This window comes from Neoarius graeffei, chromosome 1 (assembly GCF_027579695.1).
Source record: "Neoarius graeffei isolate fNeoGra1 chromosome 1, fNeoGra1.pri, whole genome shotgun sequence".
NCBI lineage: Eukaryota > Metazoa > Chordata > Actinopteri > Siluriformes > Ariidae > Neoarius > Neoarius graeffei.
The window spans coordinates 106,184,317-106,203,420 of record NC_083569.1 but is presented as its reverse complement, the minus strand read 5'-3'; the positions used below and the strand labels follow the sequence as shown (position 1 = coordinate 106,203,420).

At 39.8% G+C, this 19,104-nt stretch overlaps 1 protein-coding gene across 1 annotated transcript in view; it reads left to right on the top strand.

Annotated features, from left to right (window-relative positions):
• The first annotated feature begins 3,945 nt into the window (after positions 1-3,945).
• Positions 3,946-19,104, top strand: part of irf4a (interferon regulatory factor 4a) — a 32,945-nt gene continuing 17,786 nt past the window's right edge. The window contains exons 1-5 of the mRNA XM_060913946.1: positions 3,946-4,045; positions 7,940-8,139; positions 11,040-11,226; positions 15,721-15,812; positions 17,870-18,017. Of these exons, the coding sequence (XP_060769929.1) occupies positions 4,036-4,045; positions 7,940-8,139; positions 11,040-11,226; positions 15,721-15,812; positions 17,870-18,017 (637 nt within the window). The 5' untranslated portion in view covers positions 3,946-4,035. The remainder of the gene's footprint in view (positions 4,046-7,939; positions 8,140-11,039; positions 11,227-15,720; positions 15,813-17,869; positions 18,018-19,104) is intronic.

Genomic DNA, 19,104 nt, shown 5'->3' with positions numbered 1-19,104 from the left:
ATATTTTATCAAAGCTTAAAGATGCACTAAATATTAAGGAAATTGATGTCTAATTGTTGTCTTACATTATGTTCATGTATGTAGGTAGCCTACTAAGCTAATCTGTCAATCATGTCAACCATCAAATTCCATGTAATTTCCACATTAATGACCTTGTAATCTTGGTTCATTTTAATTTTAACAGTGTGACAATGGTGAATTTGCATTGCTTGTATGAGAGAACATATAATTTAACATTTTAATTGCATTTATATTATGTTTTATCCCTGAGATATTGGAAAATCTCCAATCGGCGGCCATTTTGGACGCCATCTTGAATTTCTCAGAGAGCACAAGGTGGATTCCCGGGGACTTTTAGTATGTTATTCCTAAGGGTATTCTGAACATATTCTGAAAAATTCAGCTTGTTACTAATTTGTTCCGGGTTGGACTCAATTTTGAGCTAATGCTCTTGGGCTAGGAGACGAAAGATCCGCTGTGGCGACCCCTAATCGGGAGCAGCCAAAAGAAGAAGAAGAAGAAGAAGAAGAATCAGAGCGTACCAAAATCATTAGAACGCCAGAAAATACTCTCAGACCCCAGAGGGTTAATTAATTAATTAATTAATTGTGCTAATGGATAAAAAGTAACAAAGATTTTCAAAGTGCAAATTAAATCCTTAAGTGATTGATACAGTATCAGTGATTTGTAGTATATACACCGTATCAGTCAAAAGTTTATACACCCCTACTCATTCATAGGTTTTTTTTTTGTATTACCATTTTCTACACCGCAGAACAAGAAACAGGGAGATACAAAAAAATGAGAACAACAGAGACAATGGAAACAAAAGAGCGATGACAAAACCTACACAATACCACAATACCTCAGACCATCTCTTCTGCAGCTCAGTGTCAGTGAGCATCATCAGCTGCCAGGTGGACCACAGTATAGGGGGCACGGTTGGCACTCCAGGAGTTACCAACCTCTTCCAGGAGCATTTTTTTTTCTTTCCCCTGTCGAAAGGCAATCATGTTGAGTCGTTAGCATGGCTGCTAACGTTACCTATCAAGATCGTAACACTCATTTGCAAGCAAGGGTCTGGACTGAATCTGCCACATGTTGGTGTCCAGCCCCACCAGCCCACGCACCGCCCCGACCAGGCTCATCCACTCAAGAAAAAAAATGAATTATGTGATTTTGTTTTCAACATTTTCACATATTTCTTGTGTCTCAATCCGCTTTTTAAATTCACTTTACAGGCTACAAGGTGTCCGTGAATGGCCTTTACAACTTTGATCCAAAATAAAAAGTCGATCAGGAAGTGTACGGACACAGGAATTGTCCAGTTTTACAGAAAAATACATTACATTTCATGTTTTGACCCCCCCCCCCACACACACACACATAGATCTTGATTTTCTGTTTAAAAAAGATCTGATGAAGGTTTAAATCGAGTCCCAACAAACAGATCTCTAACTGCACAAGCCCACCTGTACATGCTTTCTGCATCACTGATGGTGCTCGTGTTGAATGTCTGTAACTCAGTGTCGTGGTGGATCTGGAGCCAATCCCAGGAACACTGAGCATGAGCCCACCCTGGATGGCACGCCTGTGTGCACACAGTTACACCCAGGGGCAATTAATCTCTGCCAGTTTACCACCAAACCTCCTGGCATGTTTTTGGGCGGTTAACACGAACCTGAGGTGAACCTGAGCTGAGGAGTGAACCCCAGACCCTGGAGCTGTGTGTGTGTGTGTGCATTTCCTTCCTGAGTAAGTTTATGTTTGTTCGTAAGTTTTTCATGTATTTGTAAAGATAATTTTACGTGTTTATATTATTACAAATGTGTAATAAATGTGTGAAATCGTATGAGAAGAAAAATCACACACGCCTCATAGATAGATGGATAGATAAATAGACGTAGATAGATAGATTTACTGACAGTTACAGAGCTCGCCACAATTATTGGCCCCCCTTTTGGTGAAGTCGCTTCATCTCATGCTGAAAAAATGAGAAAAATACAACCTTTAACTGAAATTAATTTGTTCAGAGAAAAACAAATACCTCATCAAGAAATATATTTTCAAAAAAAAACACTCATGCGGCATTATTATTGGCACCCCTGGAAATGATACTGAACACAAAGTATCGGAAGCATGTTTCCCGTTTAAACTGTATTTTTGAGTTGACTGGAGTGTGTAGGAACTTTCACTCTGTAATCCACGACATCCTGATTAACTGGATAGATAGATAGATAGATAGATAGATAGATAGATAGATAGATAGATAGATAGATAGATAGATAGATAGGAGAAACAATAGACAGACAGACAGACCGACAGGAGAAACAATAGATAGATAGATAGATAGATAGATAGATAGATAGATAGATAGATAGATAGATAGATAGGAGAAACAATAGACAGACAGACAGGAGAAACAATAGATAGATAGATAGATAGATAGATAGATAGATAGATAGATAGATAGATAGATAGATAGATAGATAGATAGATAGATAGATAGGAGAAACAATAGACAGACAGACAGGAGAAACAATAGATAGATAGATAGATAGATAGATAGATAGATAGATAGATAGATAGATAGATAGATAGATAGATAGATAGATAGGAGAAACAATAGACAGACAGACAGACCGACAGGAGAAACAATAGATAGATAGATAGATAGATAGATAGATAGATAGATAGATAGATAGATAGATAGATAGGAGAAACAATAGACATAGAGACAGACAGACAGACAGACAGACAGACAGACAGACAGATAGGAGAAACGATAGATAGATAGATACGGCAGATAGATCGGAGAAACAATAGACAGACAGACAGGGAAAGGAAAAATGATAGATAGATAGATAGATAGATAGATAGATAGATAGATAGATAGATAGATAGATAGATAGATAGAAGAAACAATAGACAGAGAGACAGACAGACAGGAGAAACAATAGATAGATAGATAGATAGATAGATAGATAGATAGATAGATAGATAGATAGATAGACGGACAGACAGACAGATGGGTAGACAGACAGACAGATAGATAGACAGGCAGACAGACAGACAGACTCAGAAAGACAGACAGACATAGAAAGACAGACAGATATGAAAAACAAGATAGATAGATAGATAGATAGATAGATAGATAGATAGATGGGCGGACAGAGACAAATAGATAGATAGACAGGCAGACAGACATATAGGAGAAACAATAGCTAGAAAGATGGCTCGAGAGACAGACAGAGCTCTCTCTCTTTCTCTCTGTCGCCAGATGGCGCTGTTTTATGGTCACCCATATTACTTATTCAGGGATAAGGGCTTGCTTCTTTTTTCTTTTCTACACATCATCATGTCAGAAAAAAAAATAAAAATAAAAAAATAAATAAAGAATAAACTGCAGAAATCCAGAGAGTGTCCAGTGCAGTGCAGTGCAGTGCAGTCGGGGTGTGATGAGTTTATTCTGTGTTTTATGTCGGGGATCTGAAAGAGAAAGCCCGGACTGCTTTGCTTTATGCCTCTGTGAATGAGGTGGAAGTGGAGCAGGACCCTCACCGAGCCCGCTCTCTCTCTCTCTGGGTGTGGGTGGGTGTGAGGTCGCAGCCCTGGGGTCTGGTTAAAATGTTTTTTACCGGTTTACTGTAACTGACTCCTGAGGAATGGGCTGTAAACAGAGCGGAGCGGATATCGGAAAGGATTACACTGATGACGAGCGCAGGGAGATTTTGTTGTTGTTGTTTGCTCCTCTGTCGGCACCGGGTTTTGTTCCGCGCGCGCCGGTCGGGGTTTTTCCCCCCGCGCGCGCGATGGATCGTCGGAGAACCCCGAGGTTTAAAAAGAGGGGCGCCATACTTCCTCATCCTGGGGCCCTTCAGTCCCCGCCCGCCCTGCTGTGCACAACGAATCAGTGTGTGTGGGGTGTGTGTGCGCCGCAAGGTGTATTTAAGAAGCGCGAGCGCCTTGTGCCGACTGCGCAAACGAGCGGGCTGTCGGAGCATCACCGCCTGCAGGAGCGAGCAGGTGCGGCGCATGCGCAAAGGTAAGAGCACAGCCTGGTGCTGGGGTGCGGTGGGCTGGGGGATTCGATACTATGTAGATGTGGTGCTTGGCTGGATGTAGTGGAAGGGTTCATAGAACTCAGGCTTGTTTATTTCTTTACTTTTGAAGTAACCATGTTCTTCTCCTTGGCTTCTCCAGTCAGAAAAATAATAAAGACCTCTAGTCCAAACCTGTACCAGTCCTCACATGTACCCCTTTTATACCTTTAATCTGTATATTCTACCCACACACACACACACACACACACACACACACACTGCTCTGATCTTTAAAACTTTACATCCACAAGTCCAGCTCTCACAAAGGTACAAAAAGGTGTGCACTTTTTTAATAGGCTGAGTCCCACCTCAGCCACAAGGAAAGGTACCAGGTACCATTTACCCTTAGAGTATGTAATGTATCCAATGCACACAAATGAACATTATAGAAGTGGACAGGAGTCGATTTCTGACTCAGTGAGTCGATTCAGTAACTGTGTTCGGTTCATTCACTTCATATCAGTTCACTTGTGCTGTGTGTTCAGTTTTTAGTTTATTTACTAATATGTAAGATTAGATGTTGAAATTTAAATTCATAAAATGTCTGCACAAAGCTATGATCTCTACAAGGGCTATGAGTCAATTTGACACTCAAAGAGTCGATTCATTCCTAATTCAGGACACAATTTGTCATATATGTTTAAAACTGAAGCAATACAGTCTATAACAATCATGAAGGCTTAATTATGAGTCATTTTAACAGCATAAGACTCGATTCAGTGAGCCATTCACTTGAAATCAGTTCAGTTGTGCTGTGTGTTCAGTTTTCAGTTTATTTACTAATATATAAGATTAGATATTGAAATTTAAATTAATAAAATGTCTGCACAAAGCTATGATCTCTACAAGGGCTATGAGTCAATTTGACACTCAAAGAGTCGATTCATTCCTAATTCAGGACACAATTTGTCTTATATACACTTTTAAAATATATAAAGTTTAAAACTGAAGCAATACAGTCTGTAAAAATCATGCACTAGACTATGAAGGCTCCATTATGAGTCATTTTAATAGCATAAGAGTCGATTCAGTGAGCCATTCACTTGAAATCAGTTCAGTTGTGCTGTGTGTTCAGTTTTTAGTTTATTTACTACTATGTAAGATTAGATATTGAAATTTAAGTTACTAGGATGTATAAAGCATACACAAAATGATGACATGTACAAGGATTATGAATCAATTTAACACTCAAAGAGTTGATTCAGTAGCCACAATGTGTGTGTGTGTGTGTGTGTGTGTGTGTGTGTGTGCATATTTTTCACTTTTAAAATATATAAAGTTTAAAATTGAGGCAATACAGTATACAAAAAGCATGCATTTGACTATGAATCCTCAATTACGAGTCATTTTAACAATAATATAAGAGTCGATTCAGTGATGAAACAGCGTTCAAGTCAGTGCAGTGCACAAGTGTTCAGTTCAAATGCTCATACATTAGGTTTGAAATCTAAGTGAGTAAGAGGTATTAAGCATGCACAAGGGTATAAAGTCTCCAAAATGAGTCACACTCATTTTGAGTTGATTCGGTGCTGTAAAAGTATTCGAATCAGTTCATGTGTGCTGTGTGTATATATCAGTTCTTCGTTTAGTAGTACCTTGTCGTATTTTAATTAGTTACGTTTGTAATTTAAGCTTACATATCAAGGCTTGAGACTGGACATTATTAAGCACCTATAAGGAACAGTTCAACAAGTTTCTGTTCAAATAGATTTTTCGGAGTTGAATGAACCTTTACAGTAAACACTATAGAAGCAGTTTAAGACTTTGACACTGTAAGAGTTCATTCAGGACTTTTAAAGTGTTCAGTTCAAGACGAAACCGTTCAAGGTTCATCTCATATCATCTACCAAGAAGCACGTACAGGCCTATGAAGTCTACTTTATACACTCTCAGTATAAAAGTGTGGTGGTACCTTCAGACGTTCACCTTTAGTAGGTTTAGTGTGTGTCTTTTACCTAGAAAGGTGCACACACACACACACACACACTGTACGCTTTACTCTCAAAGGTACCTACAGAAGATAGCGATGTAATCCGAGTGCTAGTTTAACACTGTAAGAGTGGATTCTGTTCTGTAAACATGTTCATTTAAGACCAAACCTGTGCTGTGTGTGTGTGAGATGAGATATATAGTACTGTGCAAAAGTCTTAGCCCCCCCTATTTTTTTCATACAATCTTTGTTCCAGATTTCTATTTTATGATTTCTACATTATCGAGTCAAAACATTACAAGAACATTTTAGAGTTCCAAACATTCATGTTTTTTTTTTTTTTTCCGAGCAGAAAATTAAATGTTCCAAAAAAAAAAAAGTTTGTTTGTATCTGGCAGTATATCCCATAAGAGATCACTTTGCAGCTAACGTAATGAAGGCTGTTGGAAAATTTTTGGTGCAAAATGAAAAAGCGAGTGTGACAAAGTGTCCAGAGGAACTGTAGCTGGTTCTGTAAGATGCTCAATAAAACCTACAGGTCATTTCCTTATCAAACTGCACTCATTGGACCTTTTTTTTTTAAGCAAAGGGTCGTCTCACACCAAATATTGGCTTTGTTATATTGATTTACTGCTAACTGCATTTTTTTTTTTTAATGTTGAAACATTTTCATTATTTTTAAGCCATTTTTTCATCTCCAGCATTTCTTTATACGTACCTAAGACTTTTGCACACTACTGGACGTTATTAGTTTACAGTTAACGATTTAAAATTTCTACATTACATTAATGGCATTTAGCAGACGATCTTATCTACACTATACCCAGAGCAGCCAGGGGAGCAGTTTGGGGTTCGGTGCCTTGCTCAAGGGCACTTCAGCCATTCCTGCTGGTCCAGGGAATCAAACCGGCGACCTTTTGGTCCCAAAGCTGCTTCTCTAACCATTAGGCAATTGAAATAATTGCTGTAAAGCATGCACTCTTCATTATACACTCTCAAAGGGTACTAACCTGGACCTTTTCTCGTCTGTGGGGTGAACACTTTAAACGTACACCTTTTGCACTTTTATTGCATGTGTTTTAAATGGAAAAGCTCATTAAATTGTGAAATTCAGAAATTAAAACTAATATTCAGCACTTTTAATACACTTTTAGAGTGTTCGATCAACTCCAGGACTCTCCGGAAGGAAAAAAAAAAAGGTAGTAAAGTGTACCTTTACTCATGGCTGGAATAGTACACTGTACCAAAACCCCAAGAACCTGGAGATATCTTTTTTTTTTTTTGACATTTTTGGATCATATTTGGAGCAAATCTGGAGGTTTTTATTTATTTATTTATTTATTTATTTATTGGACAATGCTGTGATCAGAGAGTACCCAACATGGATTTGATTATATACAGGTCATAGTTTGAAATATCCAGAAAAAAAAAATCAACTCCGGATTATGGGGTACTTTGCGCAGTGGTAACTTCATCTTTCTTTCACCTGGAATTGTGAATATAATGCCCCTTTCTGCGTAAAAGATACACACAAAAAAGTGACAAAGGTGTCGTCTTAACAGTATCACTCCAGCGACAACATATATTTAAATGGTACTAAGGAATACGGTACTTTTCCTCATTGCTGAGGTGGTACTGCTTTTTGTTATCCTTAATATGTATCTTTCACCTGCAAATGTGGACTTCGGGTATCTAATTACCTTTAAAACTTTAAAAGGTACCCGACGTTCACATTTCTTGGTCAAGGATATTAAAAGAACTCCACAAGAGTGACAAGAAATGGTACCGCTTAGTACCCTTTTGTCTGAGGGTGTCCTGTAATGTCCATGATGTGCACTTGTATTCTTAGTGTGAACAGTGTAACATCTCCACTACCTTGTTAGCTCATGTGTGTGTGTGATGGCAGGGATGAACGTAGATGGGGACTGCAGCATGTCAGTCAACTGCGGCAATGGGAAGCTCCGGCAGTGGCTCATCGAACAGATCGACAGCGGTGAGTATCCAGGCCTGGTGTGGGAGAACGAGGAGAAAACCATCTTTAGGATCCCATGGAAACACGCAGGAAAGCAGGACTACAACCGAGACGAGGACGCAGCACTGTTCAAGGTACACTGCTCTTCATCCTCCTCCTCATCATCATCATGATTGTGCTGTAGCTTTAAGTTCAGCTGATCTTCATCCAATGATGTTGATGATGACAATAATGTAGTTACTTCACCAAGTGTTCTTTGGATAGTTAACAGTTCTTGAACCCTCCCTAGATAGCATTCTAGGATAGCAGAACCTTAAAACATTTATCGGTTCTCCTAAATGGATGACTGGTGACCTCTGTGAAATCTGCCATTCAAACTAGGTTTCATCTAGAATCATTATAGGTTCTTGGGTTTTATGTATAAACGTACACCTGGGTTTCTCTCAGGAAGCTAACAACCCATGAAGAACACTTTGCTAATTGATGTACACTCATATAAATAAAGGTTCCTCAATGGATCTTTGGTTATTTATTTTTTCGTAAAGTGGTTCTACTTGGAACCATCTCTGACCATCTTAAAAATAAAGCTCCCAAAAATTCTTTTCATGTTTTTTTCCCCCCAAAAAATATCTTTTTGCGTAATGATCTGAAGAATTATTTTCCATCAAAGATCCGTTCACATGATGGAGATGTTTATGTTGGGGAAATTGTTTCTTAGTTCCATGCAGCACCAAAAATAATGGTTAAAGATCCACTTGGTCTTTCGGGAGCAAACAAAAAAAAAGCTTCGTCGACAGTATGTCAGCATTCTATTGAGTTCAACCTTCAACCATTATGCTGTTACGGTTTCCCAGAGGAATGACCGAATATAGGGTCTGCAGTTTATTTCCAGAAAGGGTAACAACTCTTGAATTCTAACTTAATATTTTGTAGAAAAGTCCAGAAATCTAGAATTTACATAGAGTAAGTTTTATGAAGCTGGTTAAATTTTGAACCTTTGAGTTTGGTTTTGGGTTTCTTCAGTTTTATGTAGAAACCTACAACTTGGGGTTTTCCTGTCAGAGAGTCCAGAGAAGAACCCCTTTTAGGAAGCTAAGAACCATTGAAGACCTCTTTGCAAACTCTAAGAAGAAAGTGGTTCCTCAATGGGTTTCTACTTGGAACCATTTCTGATTCTCTTAAAAATAAAGATGCTACAATAAACAGAGGTCCAAAGGTTCTTTATGAAAAGAAGAACACTGATAATGTCCATACAATACAATCAAAGAAGAAAATGGTTCCTCAAGGGCTATTTGGTTAGAACGTCCACTTGGAACCACCTCTGACACTCTGAAAGACAAAGTTGCCTTAAAAACATTTTTTGGATCAATCCTTCCATGTGATGGTCATATTTGCAGTGGCAATAAAATGACTGAAGATCCATCAAGAAAAAAAAAAACATCTTTGGAAGCCAAAAATTGTTCATCTATGACACCACTCTACCATTTCCTGAAGGGACAACTGAAGAACTCGTAAGGTTTCGACAAAGCTTTTCCAGAAAGACCATCAGGGTTCTTCTGGTTGCTTCCTTTTCAGACAGCGTTCAAAGCCGAACCCCTTTTTAGAAGCTCATACTGTAATGCTTGAAGAACCCTTGAGGAACAAATATACACACTCATGCCCCTTTTCCACCAAAGCAGTTCCAGGGCTGGTTCGGGGCCAGTGCTTAGTTTGGAACCGGGTTTTCTGTTTCCACTGACAAAGAACTGCCTCTGGGGCCAGAAAAACCGGTTCCAGGCTCGCACCAACTCTCTGCTGGGCCAGAGGAAAGAACCGCTTATGTCAGCGGGGGGGGGGGGGGGGGGGGGGGCAGAGTTGTTAAGACCAACAACAATAACAAGACTGCGAAAGATCGCCATTTTTAAGCGCTGAGAAGCAGCAGCTGTACAAACGCGAAGTCATCCATTATTATTATTGTTGTTGTTGTTGCTGCTGCTGCTTCTTCCGTGTTGTTTTTGCTTTGATATTCGCGCCAAGGTTTATGTAAACGTAGCACCGTAACTGACGTATACAGCGACGTAATGACGTATACAGCGACGTAATGACGTGGCTCCGCTTAACACCGCGAGCTATGGAAAAGCAAACTGGTTCTCAGCTGGCTCGCAAGTTGAATGATTTGTGAACCAGCACCAGCACTGGCCCCGAACCAGCCCTGGAACTGATTTGGTGGAAAAGGGGTATCAGAGTTCCTCAGTGGCTTTTCATTTTGTTAGCTTTGTAAGGGGCCAGCCTTAGAACCAATCTCCCAACTTACAAAGGCATGAGAACGTTCTTTAATGAGATACCACAGAAGAACTGTTTTGGTTTCCTCAAAAGAACCTTTGGGTTCATGTTTCGTTACCATTTTTTGTTGATGCTACGATCAAATCAAAACCCAAAATCGCAAAATTGATCCAAAACCCAACATCTTGAGTTCTATAACCTTTCTTTTCATAAAGGCCAGCAGGGTTCAAAGCAGAAAACCCTTTTAGGAAGCTAAGAACCACTAACTTACCAAAGAGACATTGAGGAACCCTGAATGTACATACATGTTCTTTAACTGTTCCTATCATCCTAAAATGGGTATAATTTATCCAGGGCTTTGTAGTTCTCCATCAGAGTGGTGGAACAGTTTTTGGTTCCCTGAAGAACCTCTGGGTCCATGATTGTTGTTGCTACAACCAATGGATCCTTCCATGTGATCATGGTGGGGTATTATTTTTTAGTTTTCTGTGGAACCATGAAGAATAGAAGTCTTATAGATGAACCAAAAAAGGTTCATCTATGGCTTGAGTTGTTGGTGAATTTTATGTAGAACCGTTAAATGTTCCGTAGAGAGAGAAAGAGGACAAAAGTACACCTGTATTATGTTGTCGTGAAGCCAGCAAGGTCTGATAACAGTGCAAATCTCTAATGCGACATTTTAAGAATGGACAAGGCAACCGTGCAGTTCATTAGCAATGACCAGGTGATCATCAAAGCACATCAGGAACTGGATTGTGTTTGTTCCCACCAGGCTTGGGCTCTGTTTAAGGGGAAGTACAGGGAAGGCGTGGACAAGCCGGACCCCCCGACTTGGAAAACGAGACTCCGCTGTGCTCTCAACAAGAGCAACGACTTTGATGAACTTGTGGACAGAAGCCAACTGGACATTTCGGACCCTTATAAAGTCTATAGGATCATCCCTGAGGGAGCAAAGAGAGGTAATGTGTGTGTGTGTGTGTGTGTGTGTGTGTGTGTGTGTGTGTGTGTGTGTGTGTGCACTTACTTATACAAAAGCCTACTTTAGATTTAGAATCGTGACCACCAACTTCCTCATCATCCTTATTCAGGTCAGAAGGAGGTTTTACTCACAAAGACTGTGGCTGAGTTTTGGTAACAAAAGCCCATATGTATAATGAAAAAGTGTGCTGATGGAGGAAAATAATCAATGACTGAGGGATGTAACCAAGCAGAGCCGATGTAACCAAGCTCAAGTTTCAATAACAGCTTGTTTTCCGACAGTGATTCGCCAATGACTATGATATATTTATCCATTTCTAGTTGCATTTAACGTCCTGTAGCTTTAGCAGGCCTTCTTCCTGTTACTGACTCACACTGGAGACTCCTTCCATAAACAGTCAACAGTTAAACCATTTCTTCACAAAGAACTTACCATTTCAACGATTATACGTCATGTTGCGTCAACAACAACATTTTATCATTTGTCATGCGTTCGCTGTTAGTACGGATCCTTCCGACCAATCGGAATCAATTAGTCATCCTTGCTTATGCGGTACCTCACTGTAAGATTGGTAAGCATTTTTCGAAGCACTCATTGATAACAATTTAAACAATTAAAATGTGTGGTTATTTTTAATATATGTAGTTGTGTGTAAACCGTTCGGAGAGTTTGTTTATAATTATTCACAGGTTATTATTTGTTACAGGATAAAATGGCATTATCATGAATGGTAGCACTTCCAAGGAATTTTCGCACATTATTAGAGCTTTATTGCGATGCATGATTACATTTTATTTTAAAAAGAACTAGTGTTGTAGGACTCGAGACCAATATCATGACTACTTTTTGAAGGTCTCGGTCTCATCTCGGACTCGATCGCATTTTTACTTGGTCTTGTCTCAGTCTCAGACCTACAGGACGTAATTTCAAGACTGGTCAAGACCACAATTGCAGGGGGATTTCACTAAATTGCCTGTGCACAAGTAGTGTTGTAGGACTCCAGACCGATATCAAGACTATTTTTTGAAGGTCTCGGTCTTGTCTCAGAATTGATCACATTTTTACTTGGTCTTGTCTCTGTCTCAGACCTACAGGACTTAATTTCAAGACTGGTCAAGACCACAACTGCAGGGGATTTCACTAAATTGCCTGTGCACAAGTAGTGTTGTAGGACTCCAGACCGATATCAAGACTACTTTTTGAAGGTCTCGGTCTTGTCTCAGAATTGATCACATTTTTACTTGGTCTTGTCTCTGTCTCAGACCTACAGGACTTAATTTCAAGACTGGTCAAGACCACAACTGCAGGGGATTTCACTAAATTGCCTGTGCACAAGTAGTGTTGTAGGACTCCAGACCGATATCAAGACTACTTTTTGAAGGTCTCGGTCTTGTCTCAGAATTGATCACATTTTTACTTGGTCTTATCTTGGTCTCAGACCTAGAGGACTTAATTTCAAGACTGGTCAAGACCACAACTGCAGGGGGATTTCACTAAATTGCCTGTGCACAAGTAGTGTTGTAGGACTCCAGACCGATATCAAGACTACTTTTTGAAGGTCTCGGTCTCGTCTCGGAATCGATTGCATTTTTACTCAGTCTTGTCTCGGTCTCAGACCTAGAGGACTTAATTTCAAGACTGGTCAAGACCACAACTGCAGGGGGATTTCATTAAATTGCCTGTGCACAAGTAGTGTTGTAGGACTCCAGACCGATATCAAGACTACTTTTTGAAGGTCTCGGTCTCGTCTTGGAATCGATCGCATTTTTACTCAGTCTTGTCTCGGTCTCAGACCTAGAGGACTTAATTTCAAGACCGGTCAAGACCACAACTGCAGGGGGATTTCATTAAATTGCCTGTGCATTGTCTGATTAACACCATTACTGTGATTGGATGTAAAATGTCCTGCTTAAAATGCGACCAATAACATGACTCATTGCTAGTTCGAAATTTTTCTTCCTTTTAATGGTTGTCACCCCTCCCCCACTCCTTCACACACTGGTCTGGTTCTGGTCTTGACTTGGTCTCGCCTTGCCTCGGTCTTGGTCTTGACTTGATCTCAACCCCTCAACGTCTTGGTCTTGGTCTTAATACACTTTGGTCTTGGTAATGACCTGGTCTCGGTTGAGGTGGTCTTGATTCCAACGCTAATGAAAACCTAACAAGAAATCATAACCAGAGGTTTTTTTTTTTTAATATGCTTGTTGAAATGGCTTTCGTCTTTAGATAAGTAACTGAACGTAAATGCAGTGCAAACAAAATGCAAGTGTGTGGTTTGATACAGCAGGCTGACCTGAAATGACCATCAACAAAGCAAACTGTGGTTTCCTGCAAGTCTAAGAATATATACCAAGCACACCTTGCATGATCTTCTGCAGCCATTTAGAAACAGTTTATCCCAAATCAGTAATCAATGTCTGCATGGACACTTCTTTTTTTAAAGTCTTTTCCATGTTAGAGGAGAGTCGAGGCGTTTGACAAGACTGATGTATTGGGTCATACTTCTGTTCATGCACCACTGAAGAATAAGAAGAAGAAGAAGAAGAAGAAGAAGAGGAGGAGGAAGAAGAAGAAGAAGAAGAAGAAGAAGAGAAGAAGAAGAAGAGAAGAAGAAAACAAACTATGATTGATGTACCTTGCCATGCTTCAGCAAACTGCATACACTGAGTGTGTGCATGCCGACTTGCTCTTTCACTCAGTAGGGCAGGAAGCTCAGAGGAAGCCACCACATGTGCTAAACACCCTCAGTGCTTTTTATAGAGGGCTTCAGTTAGCAAGTGCACAAAATCAAACAGCATGATCACCCCTCGGGTCCTGCACCGCTCACAGGGCTGTGACTCAAGAGAAAAGAGAAGACGGAGAACTCTCAATTTGTCTATCATTAAAGGCTTGTGAAGCGTGTGAAGGTTATTTGCATGTCAACTCTGTTATTATTTCAGTTTGTCCAGATAAACAGACTATATATGGACATTTTTGGTTGAGATATGAACAAGGCTTCTCATTTTACTTCACTGAGCCTATAAGGCACTAAGATACTGCCCTAGAGGTAGAAATGGGGCAATAATTTTCAGACATTTTGGTCTTTTCTTACGCTATTATTATAAAAAAAGGGTCATAACTCAATAAAACATAGATGTGCTTATTTCACTGTTTGTATCCAACTTTGTCAAAGTTTCAACTTTAAGCTCCGCTCCACGGTGGTGTAGTGGTTAGCGCTGTCGCCTCACAGCAAGAAGGTCCGGGTTCGAGCCCCGTGGCTGGCGAGGGCCTTTCTGTGCGGAGTTTGCATGTTCTCCCCGTGTCCGCGTGGGTTTCCTCCGGGTGCTCCGGTTTCCCCCACAGTCCAAAGACATGCAGGTTAGGTTAACTGGTGGCTCTAAATTGACCGTAGGTGTGAATGTGAGTGTGAATGGTTGTCTGTGTCTATGTGTCAGCCCTGTGATGACCTGGCGACTTGTCCAGGGTGTACCCCGCCTTTCGCACGTAGTCAGCTGGGATAGGCTCCAGCTTGCCTGCGACCCTGTAGAACAGGATAAAGCGGCTAGAGATAATGAGATGAGATGAGCTCCGCCCACTTCACGATCCATCATGTCCTATATCCCAGAATAGCTGTTTCGCTCGTATTTATGGCAGCATATGTGTCATTGTGATATACTTCATTATTCTTTATAAACCATATAAACCGCACTGACGGGCTGTTTTATTTAAACAGTTTAGAAAGCTCTTACAAAGGAATTTCTCAAAATGCTAATACCTGTTGGGTTTGGAGAGACTAATTGTGAATCCCAGTTCATCTCTAATATCTTATGTTAAGCATTGAAAATTCATTTTTGTACAATTTTGAGTCACAGAAATCATTTAAAACCATTCCTGATTTTTTTTTGGTAATAATTAATACATGAAAGTGTTAAAGCAAGACAAAGACGTCTTTAAAGTTGCCAAGTTTTTGTTGCAACAGTTTAAGAGAAGGACGTGTTGTAGGTGCAATTTATACAGAGGTATCTAAAAATAATAATAATTAGGAAAAAAAAGCCATCTGTACAATCTTTGTAAAACTGATAGTGATTATGATGCAGGTGAAGTTGTATAATTTATAATATGAAATGTAATTTATAATGATGAACTATTCCTCTAAAGAGATGCGACGTGAGGCGATGTCGGAATTCCCGACAGTTATCGATTTCGGATCGGTGTAACAGGGTTAAATCTGGATGTTTCTCCATTTGGAACCTTACAAACACAGTCATGCTGCAAATTAGCTACGGAGCTACGAACTATAAAGAACCTATAAGAAAGAAGCTTTATTTGTATTCAAACATTTCCACAAAATTCAAACTTTGGGTCTCAACTGACTAAAAAACCAAACCATGATGAGGATCTTCTGATAATTTTCTATCATACCATGTTTGTGAATCTCCAACCATCAGGTGCTTGCAGTGTAGAAATGACTTTGGTATTCATTTGTGTCATTTAGGCGCCAAGTCCAGCAGCATTGAGGACAACTCATCACACGTGACGTCTCTCAGTTACTCCATGCACTCTCCTTATCCTCCTCTACAGCCTCAGGTAGGCTTAAATTACAGTTATACACTTTACCTCACAGTTATACACTTTACCTCACAATTATAAGCTTTATCTCGTAGTTATATGCTTAACTTACAGTTATACGCTTTACCTTACAGGTATATGCTTTAGCTCACAGTTATATGCTTAACTTACCTCATAGTTACCTCATAGTTACAGTTATACGCGTTACCTTACAGTTATATGCTTAACTTAGTTATATGTTTTACCTCACAGTTACTGTATATGCTTAACTTACCTCATAGTTACAATTATGCACTTTACCTCACAGTTATATGCTTTACTTACAGTTACCTGTATACGCTTTACCTCAGAGTTATACACTTTACCTCAGTTATATGCTTTACCTCATAGTTATATGCTTAACTTACCTCATAGTTACAGTTATATGCTTTACCTCATAGTTATACACTTTACCTTATAGTTATATGCAGTACTTTACAGCTATATGCTTAACTCATCTCATAGTTGCCTCATAGTTACAGTATCTCATAGTTACCTCACAGTTATAAACTTTAGCTCACAGTTACACACTTTACCTCATAGTTATGCACTTTACCTCACAGTTATACGCTTTATCTTACAGTCACAATACAGAAATGTCCAATTTCTGAAAAGTATGTTAATTTATACACTCAATACTCAGTTGGGGCTCCTTTACCATCAATTACTGCACCAATGGGGCGTGGCATGGAGGTGATCAGCCTGCGGCACTGCTGAGGTGTTACTGAAGCCCAGGTTGCTTTGATAGCGGCCTTCAGCTCGTCTGTATTTTTGGGTCGGGTGTTTCTCATCTTCCTCTTGACAATACTCCATAGATTCTCTCCGGGGTTCAGGTCAGACGAGTTTGCTGGCTAACCAAGCACAGTAATATCATGGTCAGCAAACCATTTGGCAGTAGTTTTGGCACTATGGGCAGGTGCTAAGTCCTGCTGGAAAAGGAAATCAGCATCTCTATAAAGCTTGCCAGCAGATGGAAGCATGAAGTGCTCTAAAATCTCCTGGTAGATGCTGCGTTGACTTTGGACTTGATAAAACACAGTGCACCAACACCAGCAGATGACATGGCACCCCAAATCATCACAGACTGCGAAAACTTCACACTGGACTTCAAACACCTTGGATTCTGTGCCTCTCCACTCTTCCTCCAGACTTCCAAATGAAATGCAAATTTTTTTTCATACTTTCATCTGAAAAGAGGACTTTGGACCACTCCAGTCCAGTTCTTTCTCTCCTTAGCCCAGGTAAGACACTTCTGACGTTGTCTCTGGTTCAGGAGTGGCTTGATATTAGGAATGCGACAGTTGTAGCCCCTTTCCTGAAGACATCTCTGTGTGGTGCCTCTTGATGCACTGACACCAGCCTCAGTCCAAGGTCTTGAATCAACTTTTCTTGACAATCCCCTCAAGGCTGCAGTCATCCCTATTGCTTGTGCACCTTTTCCAGCCAGCCTTTTCAGCAATGACCTTCTGTGGCTTACCCTCCTTGGAGAGGATCATCTTCTGGACAACTATCAAGTCAGCAGTCTTCCCCATGATTGTGGTTCAAACCCTGTGCCGTTGTAGGAGAATAATCAACAATACAATGGTGTGATGAAGAGGAGTTACTGTTTCCATCTCAAAGTGGATTATTTCCCAGTAAAGTGTTTTTATTCACCTCCAAAGTCACCTAGCTGAGTTTTTTCCTCTTTCTTCAAGTTCATAAGACAAAACAAACAAACAAACAAACAAACAAACAAAAAACCACAGCTCACTAAGTATTTCTCTGTTCTGAAGACAGAAAGTGCTGACACTGGAGACTCCTTCCATACATCCATATATGGACATATGGAGCTTTTGCCATACATGTTCTTTGTAAACTGTTACTGTAGAAACAAGAAGGTCCTAATGTAGTAACCAAGCGCATTAATATTAATCTTGTAACAGGAAATTAATTACCCTTCTGAGAACAAGGTTGTTTTTTTCCGCTCTCTCTCTTGCTCTCTGTCGCACTCTCTCTCTCTCTCTCTCTCTCTCTCTCTCTCTCTCTCTCTCCTGCAGATGTCTAGCTACGTGCTGCAGCCGGACAGGAGAGACTGGCGAGACTTCAGCCCTGAGCAGACACACCACCCGCCACCGCACGCGGAGATACCGTACGGCCCGTATCCGTCCCGGCCCCTGCAGTGGCACACGCAACCCTGCGACAACGGTACACACTCTGATTTTCAACCCCCACCCCACACACACACCCTCTCGGGAACTGATGAGCACTGAAAAGTTCTCAGTCCACTGGTATGAGTTTTGATGGCTAGTTTGGATTTTTTTTTTTGTCCTTTAGTCAAAAACACAACTATTTTGAATCCTATGGCAAGTTAAATATCTTAGTCATTCTAAATGTTGTTGTGCATCATGGCTACGTCTCACTTTGCAAAAGGAAAACGCATCTTCACACAGCGCAATATTGTAAAAAAATGTCGATATAAATAGCTCTTTAAAAGTGACACCAAAAGCACTCGAAAAAAAAAGGAATCGTGTCGTAAATACTATGTAACATGCATGAGGACTATGGGTGCATTTAGATAATAGCAAGCTAGAGTAAGGTTCAACAACTTGGGCTTGTTTTGACGAACCAAAAAGTGAAATACAAGAGTGTAAAACATCGCGATAAGAAATCAAACTCTTATACTGATATATAAAACAATTATGCCACGAAATCGAGTCGTACACGAGCTGATAGCCGACGAGGCACGTAGCACCGAGTTGTCTATAAGCCGTGTATGACCAGATTGAGTGGAATAACTGTTTTATTCTATCCATATTCACTGGATTTTGAGAAACTGAGCATTTTTATTTTTATTTATTTGCAAATTTGATAAATAAAAACTTTATACAAAACATCCGACAAAATAATTTCCGCTTAGAATGTAAACAAAGCGGCGAAATGACAGGAGCGATTTGTGGAAAATGCAATAATAATAATAATAATAATAATAATAATAATTTTTGAAAAAATAAAAAAATATACGTTCTCACCATCAAATACTTTTATTCCATATTTTGTTGCTTTTATTTTGCATTTTTTGGGGTTTTGTTTTCAAGTAGAATTTTTATTTCGTCCTCGGTTGGTTCAGCAACACGCACCGCCATTTTGTTTTTCTCTACTCACGGTATATGAGCTGATAGCTTAGTAGTAGAGCAGCCAGTCAGAGCGCGCGATTGCTCATGTACAGAGAATGTGGATATAAAATATATATATATATATATATATATATATATATATATATATATATATAGAG